Source organism: Anopheles nili, chromosome 2, assembly GCF_943737925.1.
Source record: "Anopheles nili chromosome 2, idAnoNiliSN_F5_01, whole genome shotgun sequence".
Taxonomy (NCBI): domain Eukaryota; kingdom Metazoa; phylum Arthropoda; class Insecta; order Diptera; family Culicidae; genus Anopheles; species Anopheles nili.
In genome coordinates, this window is record NC_071291.1 from 63,766,214 (window position 1) to 63,778,382 (window position 12,169).

At 49.0% G+C, this 12,169-nt stretch overlaps 3 protein-coding genes across 3 annotated transcripts; 2 read left to right on the top strand and 1 right to left on the bottom strand.

Moving 5' to 3' along the window:
- The first annotated feature begins 3,825 nt into the window (after nucleotides 1–3,825).
- LOC128732188 (protein O-mannosyltransferase 1) lies at nucleotides 3,826–6,989 on the top strand. The gene is made up of 4 exons (XM_053825358.1): nucleotides 3,826–4,166; nucleotides 4,236–4,401; nucleotides 5,034–5,169; nucleotides 5,245–6,989. The coding sequence occupies exons 1-4, from the start codon at nucleotides 3,826–3,828 to the stop codon at nucleotides 6,987–6,989; spliced, it is 2,388 nt and encodes a 795-aa protein (XP_053681333.1).
- A 957-nt stretch (nucleotides 6,990–7,946) lies between these two features.
- LOC128728037 (fatty acyl-CoA reductase wat-like) lies at nucleotides 7,947–9,972 on the top strand. The gene is made up of 6 exons (XM_053821848.1): nucleotides 7,947–8,159; nucleotides 8,450–8,587; nucleotides 8,673–9,244; nucleotides 9,316–9,438; nucleotides 9,530–9,646; nucleotides 9,717–9,972. Exons 1-6 carry the CDS (start codon nucleotides 7,947–7,949, stop codon nucleotides 9,970–9,972), a joined length of 1,419 nt encoding a protein of 472 aa, XP_053677823.1.
- Nucleotides 9,973–10,090: 118 nt separating this feature from the next.
- On the bottom strand, nucleotides 10,091–11,467 carry LOC128720965 (sperm-associated antigen 1). Its single transcript, XM_053814666.1, has 3 exons — nucleotides 10,717–11,467; nucleotides 10,523–10,650; nucleotides 10,091–10,432 (listed from the first exon to the last, which is right to left on the bottom strand). The coding sequence occupies exons 1-3, from the start codon at nucleotides 11,465–11,467 to the stop codon at nucleotides 10,091–10,093; spliced, it is 1,221 nt and encodes a 406-aa protein (XP_053670641.1).
- Between the last annotated feature and the right edge of the window lie 702 nt (nucleotides 11,468–12,169).

Here is a 12,169-nt window from a genome sequence, read left to right on the forward strand (position 1 = left end):
GCTTTCGTTCAAAGAGCGCTCAAATATGTGCCATTTTCTTCGCACTGGGATTGGTATCAGTTACGTGACTATCTTCCAAAGAGCTGACCAAAACTGCATCTGCAAAATCACGGTGTCGGTTGAATAAATTCCACCCGAAACCCACAGAAACCAGCTTTATCACATTCAACGTGCAACAGAAACAGCGCCCCAGCATGCAAAAGGGAAACAATGCAACGCGACCAATTGTTGCACAAATACGAGCCCCCGAAGTGGAAATTCCCCGTGGAAACACGTGCGGTGCGCCAAATGCCAGCGTGTGGCTCTGTTTTCCTCTCCGCACACGAATCAGCTCCAAGCGGACAGATAAGCCCCTCAGCTGGTGCATCTTCGTGCGCTTCAGGAGCAACATTCCATTCCAGCTTCAAGCGCACCATTCAGGTCGTCCAACCAGCAGAGATGGGTCCACCAGGCAAAGCCAGGCAAATGGGTGCAATTTCAATTACCCCCGATTCGATCGCTTGCACAAATCGTGCGCGGCCCAAAGCGGGTTGAGGGTGATGCAACCCCGGACTCGGGCGGGTAATTGCGGGTGACAAAAGTGTGCATTAAAACCGAGCCGAAGCGAAGCCTCCTTGAGGAGAGACCCCAAGCTTAGAAGTGGTAGTCAGAGAACGGAGTTACGTCAGACCGAATGGGGAGGCCAAAACGATCGTTCCAAAGCCTGGCCGTCAAAGTGGTTGGATTAATGGCCCTTCCGAAACGTGAGGGGGCAAATTTCAAACCCTTTCCAGGCGCACGCTCATAAACGTCGCTCGCTCGAAGGCTGCAGGTTGTCGTAGTTCCGCACCCGGTGTACCTTCGCAATGTTCTCCTATCGCGGTGAGATGGAAACTCACCGCCGGGTTTGCCCCAGTTCACTGACAATAGCCCCCGTGTACCACTCCCTCGAGTAAACCAGCCGCCCAGCGAGCCAGCAATCGAGGTCAGGCTCCATCTCGCTTTAGAACGATCAGAGGGACGCCACGTGCACGTGAGTGGTGACGGTACACGGGGTGACTTTCCAAACGGCATGTGATCTTCAAAACGAAACAAACTCGCAAACTGGTCGTACGCGCGCTTGTGTGTGCGTTGGGTGATGTTTAAGGCCAGCAGATAGCATAGAAGGAGATATATAGAAAGAAAAAACGGAGGGTTTGTAGCCACATCGGGCGTTCAACTCTTTCCTTTACCAAACGGCCAACGGTGGCCTGGTGGTGCATCGGGTTTCAGCGCTTCTCTGTGATATAACCGAATGAGGAGCTCGCACGCGCTTCGGCGTTAGATAATGGCTTATTAAACGTCGGCGAGACAGCATTTCCTCAACAGCAGCACAAAAGCACCCGCTGCATACGCAAGACGACATCGTGGTTGGTTTTGCTAGTAGCAACACACACAAAAAAACTAGCTGATCCTCAGCTCGAAGGGCGAGTGAATGGGTTGCGAAAATGCGATAGCAAGAGATTGAGAGCGAGTAAAACAACGCACGATCGGGGGGGTGCTTTTGTAGGCACCCACCGCACGGTGGTGGCTAGCGAACGCGCCTCGAACGATTTGCATATCTTCATTCTTTGCCATCATAAGCGCGTGCCCGCGGCACGTACGCGCCCCAACGGTGGCTCACACACAAGCACACACGAGCCGTGTCGCGCAGAACAAGAAGCATGGCCAAAGCTCGATACACACAGCACAAAAGCTCGAACGGGTCGTACCTTGGGGTGGTTTTTGTTTTTCCTGTCTTTTTTTTTTGCTCGTGAGAAGAATCACCTCACTATTCTTGCGTCCACAGCAGCAGCAGCAGCAGCAACAGCACCACTAACGCACACAACGATCGTACAAATACACACACACACAGCATACTACGCACCCTTGGCGGTGGGGGCATTCCTTTAGGGGTGTAGGGTGGCCAACATAGAGGGTGGCTTAGACGGTGGACACTGGGTGCGCGCGCGGGAAATTCCTTTCACAAATTTCACATTCATCAAAACGGCGCTCAATTCCCCAACCGCGGGTATGATCGTGCGGGATCGAGCCAGTGGGGTGGAAGGGACGGTGTAACAACAAAAACAAAAACAACAACACACACGCGATCGAGCGAGAGGGCTCTTTTGGTTGGTTCCCTTTCTCGCGATCGTCCACTGCGATTTCGTCCACCCGCTTTCGGCGGGGGTTCGATCGTGACAAAATTTGACGTTTCCGCAAAATGTTGTCAATGTATGGGAGGGTGGCTCAGGTGGGTGGGTGGTGCGAGAGAACACACTAGGGGTTGGAAGCTTTTCACAGCAAATCACAGTTCGTAGCCTATTACCTACGGGTTCTGCAAGCACTCTTACGCGATCTAGCACCTTTGGGAAAGTTTGTTTTTCTCGCGAGTTGTTGATGGGGTTTTTCATCGATCATTAAGGCCCGTTTCTTTTTTCACAGCACCGAATGCGTCCTGTGCTATTTTTAAGCATGATGCACAAAGCGAAAAACCACGCACACCAAGCTCGCGCAGGGGCGCTACGAAGAGACGGCTACACACCACAGATCCGGACGCGAGCGAAACACAAATGCAACAAACAACGATCACAGGCGATCGTGTCAGCTTCTGTGCTGTTGATCGTTTTCGGGCAGGGTTGTCAAACACCATACAACCGTGGTGATGGGGAAATATGGCAGGGTATGGAACACGTTTATGAGGGGTATGATTGAAGATCGCATTTTTTGTGGCCTTAAAATAGCAAATCCTCCTTGATCGCGAGCTTGATCATGGTACATGGATTTTAGTGCTTCTACACACCTGATGTAGAGCGAATAGTCGCAACACTTTCTATTTTGCAGGGTTTTTGTAACGCATTACGAAACTACAAGCATTACAGATAAACCACAGAAAGTTCAATTTTATATGGGTTTTCAAGCAAAAGAAAAACGGAAAATTATACCATATCATTTTGAGTTAGAAATATGCCTTGCAAGCGGTGTAACATAGCGTTATTTGCTTTGTAAGCATTCTCAGGACAAACTGTCTGCCAGCCAGCCCTGCACAGGTGAGCTTGTTGTTCAGGTGTTTGTAGAAGCACGATCAAATCAGTGCAGTGTGCGTTATTTTGCTGAAGCAATTGCTTAAAATGATCGCGACGATCGATTCTGCTGGAACACGGATAATCCGGATCGGACGGATAAAACGTACGTAGTTTTCAAAAGTTTTGAAACCCATCAGCCTAATATTAATTAAATACATTGCTCCATGTTTCTTTTCATGGTGTGGATTTTTTATGCTAAATCAAGGACTGAATTTGGTAAGCTTTTGTTCAAATTTTTTGTTTCAAACGAATCATTATTTGGTAGGGATGATTACAATTAACCTAACAAAATCTCCGTTTTAATGTATATGAAGCAACATATGTTATTTTCAATTTCATAAATTGTATATGAGGATCACCACAACCATGGCTGCGAGGATCGTTTGCGATGCATTGCAACTGCTCGAATCCGCTCGAACACGAAACAGACTCAGCATTCGGCTCGAGTCTGCATGACAGTTGAGCACATTATTCCCACATTCCACCAGCACCACTCGTGCCCACTTCTTGGTCGCTTTCACTTGCCGTGTGAAGTGTCGCAGTTCGTTGGGCAACAGAAGATCCAATCAGAAGAAGCCCTCAGCATCAATTGCCAAAAGTTCCCCCGCTCGTTCACCAGACCGAACGGGTGCGTGGAATTGCGCAAATCGACCGAAAAAAAAGAAGCACCATCCGCGTGTATTAGTGCGTGTAAATGTCGTGGCATTTGAGGCTCGCGTAGGCTAATCGCACCGTGGAAACGATGGAACCAGTGAGTGAGACACCCGAAACGGGTACGGTTCGCAGTCGTAAAGCACAGCGGAAGCAGCAAAAGCCCAGCGAGGACAGCAGCAGCAAGCGATCGAGCTCCATGGAGGCGAACGAAAACGAAAGACTTCAAGCAAGCGACGAACCCGAAAAGCGTTGTGACAGCGATGTGGCCAAGCATAAGGAAGCGGATGTGCGGGCTGCACTACCAAAAGAGGATGCTGACGATCGGTACAGCTTCTCGATCAGTGTTCAGCTTAACGCAGCCACCCTGGGACTGTTTCTGCTGTCGTTCGTGACGCGTTTCTATCGCATTACGCACCCAAGAGGCATTGTGTAAGCGTGTACTTGAAAGCTTCGCCCTTTTGTCGTTCGCTCACACCCAATTTCCTCATTCCATTGCAGCTTCGACGAGATTCATTTCGGAAAGTTCGTGTCGCTGTACCTCAAAAATACGTTCTACTTCGATCAGCATCCACCGCTCGGGAAGCTGCTGATCGCAGGCGTGGCCGGAGCCATCGGGTACAGTGGTAATTTCGAGGCGTCGAAGATCGGCAGCGAATACGATGCGGTAAGCACGAAATGCATGAAATGCAGACGCATCGCTGAGGCCACGAAAACCGCAGCTCAGGGAACCAGTTTGCGACACCGCGCACACAATCGCGGCACTAATGAATCCGCTGTGGAACTGGTTTGCAGGGTTAAGCGCAACCTTCAGCACCAGGTCCATCTATCGGGCGTCCAAAAGGGAGGGATCTCTTGCTGTCTCTTTTTCGTACGAAAAATGAAGACGAAAGTGAAGAAGCACCGCGAGTTACGTGCACGTTGTTTGCAGTAGACTTTAGCAAAGCTGGCTCACCTTGCAGGGTGGCTTTTATGGATCCGGATGAAAGTTCAATGCGATTCCTTTTCCTTTTCGAGTGTCCCTCCTTTGATTGCTTAGCAAATGTCAGTGCCAACAGTGACAACAACACAAAATTGAAGCCATTTTTAAAAAATAACGAATTCTAGCTGCAATATTTGGGGATCCTTAAAAATGAATCATTCCGTGAATGCAAACGCATGATCAAGCTAGCGATCGTGCGCTCTAGTAATAGTGATCAATTAAGCCACTTATTCGCTTCATCGCTTTATATTCTCTACAATATTTTGATCAAAATGAAGAAAAGCTTCATCACTAATCCTTCCATCGTTCTTTTTCAGTCCGTTCCCATCCTTGCACTGCGTTTCATTCCGGCTCTCTGTGGTAGCCTGCTAGCACCGATCGTGTACTCGATCTTGCGCCAGGTCAAACTTGGCCAAGGCGTATGCATTCTCGGTGGGCTGCTGATCATACTTGGTAGGACGAATTCATTTCCACAAGATCAAATAACGCGAGTGATTTTAATTTTCTACCACATTGAACTATTCACAGATAACGCGCTGCTGACGCACTCGCGCTTCATCCTCATGGAATCGATGCTGCTGTTCTTCGCAGCCTTGGGTATCCTGATAGTACTCCGCTTCCTGCAAGCCGATCCATTTTCCATCCGCTGGTGGGTGCTTGGTACGATCGCGGCTGCGTCCCTAACAGCAGCTGTATGCGTCAAGTTCGTCGGGTTCTACACCTACCTCCTTGCCTTGTACGTGATGGCTCGACACGTCTGGCTCGAGTTGCCCGATGGGCGTAAATCAAACGCTTCCATCCTCGCGCGAGTGATCACCCAACTTGTGCTGCTAGTGACAGTTTCCTTGGCCGTTTACGTCGGATGTTTTTACGTGCATTTCGCCACACTTTACAAGGCGGGCCCACACGATAACGTGATGACGAGCGCCTTCCAGGCATCCTTGGAAGGTGGTTTAGCGTCGATCACCAAGGGCCAACCATTGCGTGTTCAACACGGCTCACAAATCACGCTCAAGCACACACATGGGCGCGTTTGTTGGCTCCACTCGCACACACACGTCTACCCGGTCAAGTACAAAGATGGACGGGGCTCGAGTCACCAGCAGCAGGTCACCTGCTACGGGTTTAAGGACGTGAACAATTGGTGGATCGTCAAACGTCCCACCAAAGACAACCTAATGGTGGACGAAGAACCGGACTACATCGAGCACGGTGACGTAGTGCAGCTTGTGCATGGTGTGACGAGTCGAGCGCTTAACTCACACGATGTTGCTTCACCGATGTCACCGCTCTGCCAGGAAGTGTCCTGTTACATCGACTACAACATATCGATGCCCGCGAATCTGTTATGGCGTGTGGAGATCCTTAACGGGAAGGAATCGAAGAACAAGTGGCACGCGATCACGTCCCAGGTGCGGTTGGTGCACGTCAACACGACGGCTGCACTGAAGTATACCGGTGAACAGTTACCCGACTGGGGTTACAACCAGTTTGAGGTAGCAGCTGATCGTCGCCAGCAAACGATCGACACAATCTGGAATGTGGAGGAGCACAGATACACGCAACACCAAGACAAGAAGGAAGTCCTGAGTAAGTTGCTCGCGACCGAGATGATCCCAACCGAACCAACGAAGTTGTCGTTCTGGAGCAAGTTCTCTGAGTTACAGCTTAAGATGTTGATGCACGCGGACAAACTCGAGAGCCACATGTACTCCTCTGAACCACACGAATGGCCATTGCTGGATAAAGGCATCGCGTACTGGATCGACAGCGAATCGAACGCACAGATCCATCTGCTTGGTAATCTCGTCGTTTGGTACTCGGCCACGTTTGCGATCGTCCTGTACGTGGGCCTGCTAGTGCTCTACCTTATGCGTCGGAGACGTCTCATGTTCGATCTCAACCCAACCGAATGGGCTCGATTCCGGCTCGGAGGGGAGATCTTTCTCGTGGGATATCTCATGCACTATCTGCCGTACCTCTTCGTCGAGCGGACGCTCTTCCTGTACAACTATCTCCCGGCGCTGCTGTTCAAGGTGTTGCTGCTTTGTTTTGTGCTCGATCACTGCCAGCTAGCGCTGCGAAAATTCGCCCATCGACCAGCCTTGGTGGTGGGCATTTTCCGCGCGATCGTTGTCGCTTGGTTCGCGGGTGTCCTGTACTTCTTCCAACGGTACAGCGTACTGAGCTACGGCACAACCACCCTGTCTGCGGACGATGTACTCGCACTACGTCTCAAAGACACGTGGGATTTGATCGTACACAAGCCGTAACGCACGTGGTTTGGTTTTTGTTTAGTCTTCAGCCGCCTTTAGTTGATAGACCTGCTTGAAATACTCTAATTTTCGATGCGAAAATATACTGTTACCTGTTCTTTTAAGCTGCATTTTTTATTATTTCGGTTATTTTTTGATAGGGAACTTATCACAAATTATGGGAACTAAGAAACCGGTTCGGTAAGACTGTGACAGCAGAAATAAAGCGAGATCTTCGACGAGGGAGAGCCTGCCGGATGGAAGATGGCCAATCTTCAAGGTGAAGTGCACGAAGCGAACCAAAGAATCGTTGACACTACGTCGAGGAATGCTTCAACGCGCACTTGACTTTCCGGTATGTGGTCAATGGGTGGGCAAAAAAATTTGTGTTGTGGGGTAAAGCAAAGCAAAAAAGCAAGCAATCAGCCAAAAAATCCCCACCAGACGCGAGAACCCACAACACGCATTACGCGCCCTCGCGGTCGCACCGGATGCGTAAGAGTTTTGTTTATTGGCGTACCCAGGAGCCGGGTGAGATGTAAACACTTAACCCAAACCGGTAGCTTCGGGACAGTTTTGTTGAGTCCTGCGATACCGATACGCGTGTAATCGATCGGACGCCCTCGACGGCCATCTTCAGGTGGCGTAAAGATGGCAACTGTTGGAGCAGGAAACAACATCCGTGCCCGGTGTGTCTCACAAATACTCATGCCCATCTCAAGCACCAAACAGAGCACATTGTGTACGCACGAAGTGGAAGAATATGGGAGGATGACAAAAAAAAGTGCTCCCCCAACAAAAAATGCAAACGAACCCACTTGCAGGGTGTTGGCTTTCGAGCCTTCTTGCGGATCGAGAAAAGAACGATAAAAGCCCGGTGCGCCACCGAGAGAACTTTCATTAGTATCCGAACGCGCGTCCGAACTAGGTCCTTTTTTTAAGCCATCCTGTGGCTGTTCCGAACGATCCGAAAGGATGGGTGATCTGGTGGCAAACACCGGTTGTGGTGGCGTGCGAGAGTTCTACAACAATGCGACGGTTCTGCTGACCGGTGGGACGGGATTCGTCGGGAAAGTGTTGTTAGAGAAGCTGCTGCGGTGCTTCGACGTTAAAACGGTGTTCCTTTTGATACGGGAGAAGCGTAACAAATCGGTGGTTGAGCGGCTCGAGGAGGTGTTTCAGGATACGGTTAGTGTATTTCTTCATGGTGGTTGAAATACGAAAGCGTGTGTTTCTCGGAGATGAAAGGATTTGCTAATAAATCAATTATTTACCCTCAAATTGAAAGAAGCAAGAAAAGCTACTGGTGTAATTAAGTGGTTAAAATTAAATTTAGTTCTGTGATGATTTGTGTCCAAGTAGGCGGGTTTTTCTCACCCCTAAATAGTGCTTGATTTTGAACTCCTTCCGAAAGTGTATATGTTTGTGTCTGGGAAATTCCAACGTACTAAGGATGCCATGTTTATCACTCCCTCTAGATATTCGACACCATCAAATCGTCCTCGGACAACGGAAAGCCGTTGCTAGCGAAGGTCGTTCCGATTGAGGTGAATTTTCAATCAGAATCGGTGATATCGACCGCAGATCGCTCTCGTTTGCTATCGGAAGGAGTTGAGGTGACGTGTGATGATTAAATCCTTCTCTTTTTGAATATCGGCGATCAATGTAACAGTTCTCTTGCTTGTTGGTCCGTACATACAGGTCGTGTTCAATGTGATGGCCTCGGTGAAGTTCAACGAGGACATCGAAACGGCGATCGACACGAACGTGCTCTCCTCGCGTAAGCTGTTCTTACTGACGCAGGAGCTCCCACATGTCCGCTCGATCGTGCACGTGTCGACGTTTTACTCCAACTGCCATCGGTCTCACATCGAGGAGCGAATATACGAGGATTTACCCTTCGGAGGGTTCGATAACATACTCGCCCTTTTCCGGCATCTCACCCCGGACGAAAAGGACCAGCTGAAACCGCTCGTACTCGGTCCGATGCCGAATAGCTACACTTTTAGCAAACGCTGCGCAGAGGTGATGATCGCGCAACAGTTTGCTCAGTTACCGATTGCCGTCTTCCGGCCACCGATCGTTACGTCCGCGTACCGAGAACCTTCACCAGGGTGGGTGAATAACTTCAACGGACCGGCGGGTATGGTGGTGCCGGTCATACGTGGTCAGGTGTACTGGTGTTACGGAGCGGACGATGCTACTGTCCACATGGTTCCGGTGGACTATTGCGTCAATGCATTGCTGGCTGTCGGCTGGGATAACGCTCTACGGTGAGTTCATCTTAGAATGCTCGGTTTGAACGGAGTAAGAGTCAATTAATCTAAAACACACACAGATGTAGGAATTGTCCAGCTCAACCTGTTCCCGTGTACAATTATGCATTCCGGGAGAATTTGTTCCGAAACCGAGAAGCAGGCGCACTTCTTTCGCTCGGGATCGAGTCCAAGCTGGGGAAGGTATTCGGGTGCGTATGCGAGAGTTGGTTGTAAGAAGCTTCCGGTAGGTGTTACTAAAAATTATCCTTTCTTTCTTCACATGCGATGCGTCTCTCGAAGTCGTTATACCATTCACATTACGTCATCGTGCTTTATGCGCCAACTGTTCATCCATTGGTTGCTGCTACAAGCATGGATTGCGGATATTTACAGCAGTTTAAACGGAAAAAAGCGGCAGTGAGGATACAGAAATCGATACCATGGTTTGACCAAAACACTCATGTGGTTTTTTTTCTTCCAATAACAGACACTACGACACCATCAAGCGGGTGGTGGCTCTTGAAGATTCGACCAGCTTCTTTCGCTGCCATTCGTGGACCACGGAAAATGACAGCATTCGCAAGCTTTGGGAGCGCCTTCCAGCGTCCGATCGCAAGCTGTTGCCGTTCGATGTGGAAACGCTCGACTGGAAGGACTACTTCCGGCACTTCGTGAAAGGAGTAGCGGCTGCATTAGATCGCCAGGCCGCCATAAGGAAGCGATCGCGTGAACGACACTGCTGATGTGGGGGAACGAGATGATAGCTGTTAAGAACTAATCGTTACGTAGTGGACTCTTTTATTAGCTAGTACAAACGCATTCATTATGGATTAACGGAAGATTTCACTGCAACCCAACGCCTTACAGCTCTTCTATGAGAGGTGTGCGCCGGGGTCTGGCTGGCTCCGGTAATAAATCGATCGGTTGGTTCGCGCGTTCCTTCTGCTGACGTATTATGGTTTCCGTTTCCGTGCGCATCTGGCGGATGCTTTCCTGCAAATTGTTTTTGATGATCTTTTTCGGCCGCACCAGGGCACTGAAGTCGATCTCGGGATCGGAGGCGTTGCTCACTTCTTCGATGGCCATCCGGAAGGCGTTTGGAGGTGGAAGATCCTTTAGCTGATCGCGAAAAGCTGTCGTGGCACTCAGCGCGACTGAGTTTGACGCTTCCAGCTGAAGCACTTTGCAATACACCAGATAAGCCTGTCGCAGTTGGGAACGAGAACGAAATGAGCAAATGTGACCGTATCGTTATCATCTCAAATGAGATTTCAAGCGGAACAAATCTACTACCTCTCGGGAACTGTCTAAAGCTGTTAGAGCTTGGGCTTTTCTAAGAAGAGCTTTCACGTTACTCGGCTCGCGTAGCAGACAATCATCACAATCGGATATTGCTTCCTTGTAGCACTGTAGCTTAAGATCTACAATAAAAAACATCAGCTTGGATAGCCATTTCAAAAGAGAATGAGGCGCGTATGCTTTCTTACAAGCCATTGCCCGATTGTTAAAACATGCCGCCGTTGCAAACATCTCCAAGCTTTTTCCGTACTCCTCCACAGCTTCCTTGAACTCTTTGGCGCGAAAGAAATCGTTACCCTTCTCGCGCAGCTTGCCCGCTAGCACTTGCTTCTCTTCCGGTGTTAACTTCACTTCCGGTGGCAATTCGATGATTTTCGATTGCTGACTGTTCTTCTGGTTGTTGATGCGCACCATCTCACGGTGGCGCTCGTCGTCCAGGTCCATTTTCAACATCACCGTGTCCGGGTCGTATTTGTCCCATTTTTCGTAATCGCAGGAAGCAATGCGCTGGGTCTTGACGGCAGGAGTGCACGCTGTTGCGGTAGTTTCACTTTCAGGGAGCACTTTTCGCACGGGCGGAAGTGTGGCATCGTCTTCGTGATTCCCATCCGCCCTGCGAATTACGCTGCTGAGGGTTTTCATATCGCTTTGCCACTGATCCAGCTGGGCGCAGAGTGTGTTCCATTGCTCTTGTGGTACGGTGTGCTGCGTGCCTAGGGGTTGTTCCTTTCGCAGAAGCTTACTGTTCGGTTTAAGAGACTTCAGCCGTTCCTCCGCGAACTCAGTTAGCTGTGGAAAAAAGCCTTCCTCACCGGAACGGAGCACCTTGACGATGTTTTCCACTTCGCGCCCATTCGTGCTTTGGCGGATGTAGTCGAAATCAAGATGGTCCAATAACAGATCGTACTTTTGCAGCAATCGGCGCGGTTTGTTCGACATTTTCTCTTGAGTGCACTACAAGCGAAACTGGCAGGTGGAAAGAAAAACCAACACTGGCTGGCGGTTGCAAACAAACCCGCACCAAACAACGGCCGTTGCCATGGTGATCTATAACGTGCGAAAGAGCTCTCGGGTGGAGACTAGCTGAGTTTTATCGATATCAAGGTCAGAGGCGTTATATTAATCAACATGGTAATTAATATGGCATGATTACAATTGGTTAAATGGGTTCCGTAGGCTTACACCAAAATTATTCTTGATCCTATAGGGACCCTCGTTAGCAATAGACTTTAAAAATCTTGCAGAAATTGTTTGAAAAATTATTAAACAAAAATTAAATAATAAGGTTTACGCCTAAAGTAGCATAGAAACCATGCATTTTGCAGAAAATTTAAAATATAACACTCCCTATGCAACATGCAGAATGCACTTTTATTACGCCCGAAGCTATGCAACACGCATGACTTTAGAAATATTTCATTTTTTTGAACATTCCGTTAAGGATTCTACATAGGTATTGCAAATAATGTTGATTCAAGTCATATTATATTACGATATCACAATTATTATATGATATTATGAGACAACAGTTGTTTAGCTTAACAATTCAGCCCCGAAATAACAATAAATATGCTCAAACTTTAGCAAAACGATAGATGGAAATGCAACATTGAACATCGAATGTCGTTCGCGCATACGCAA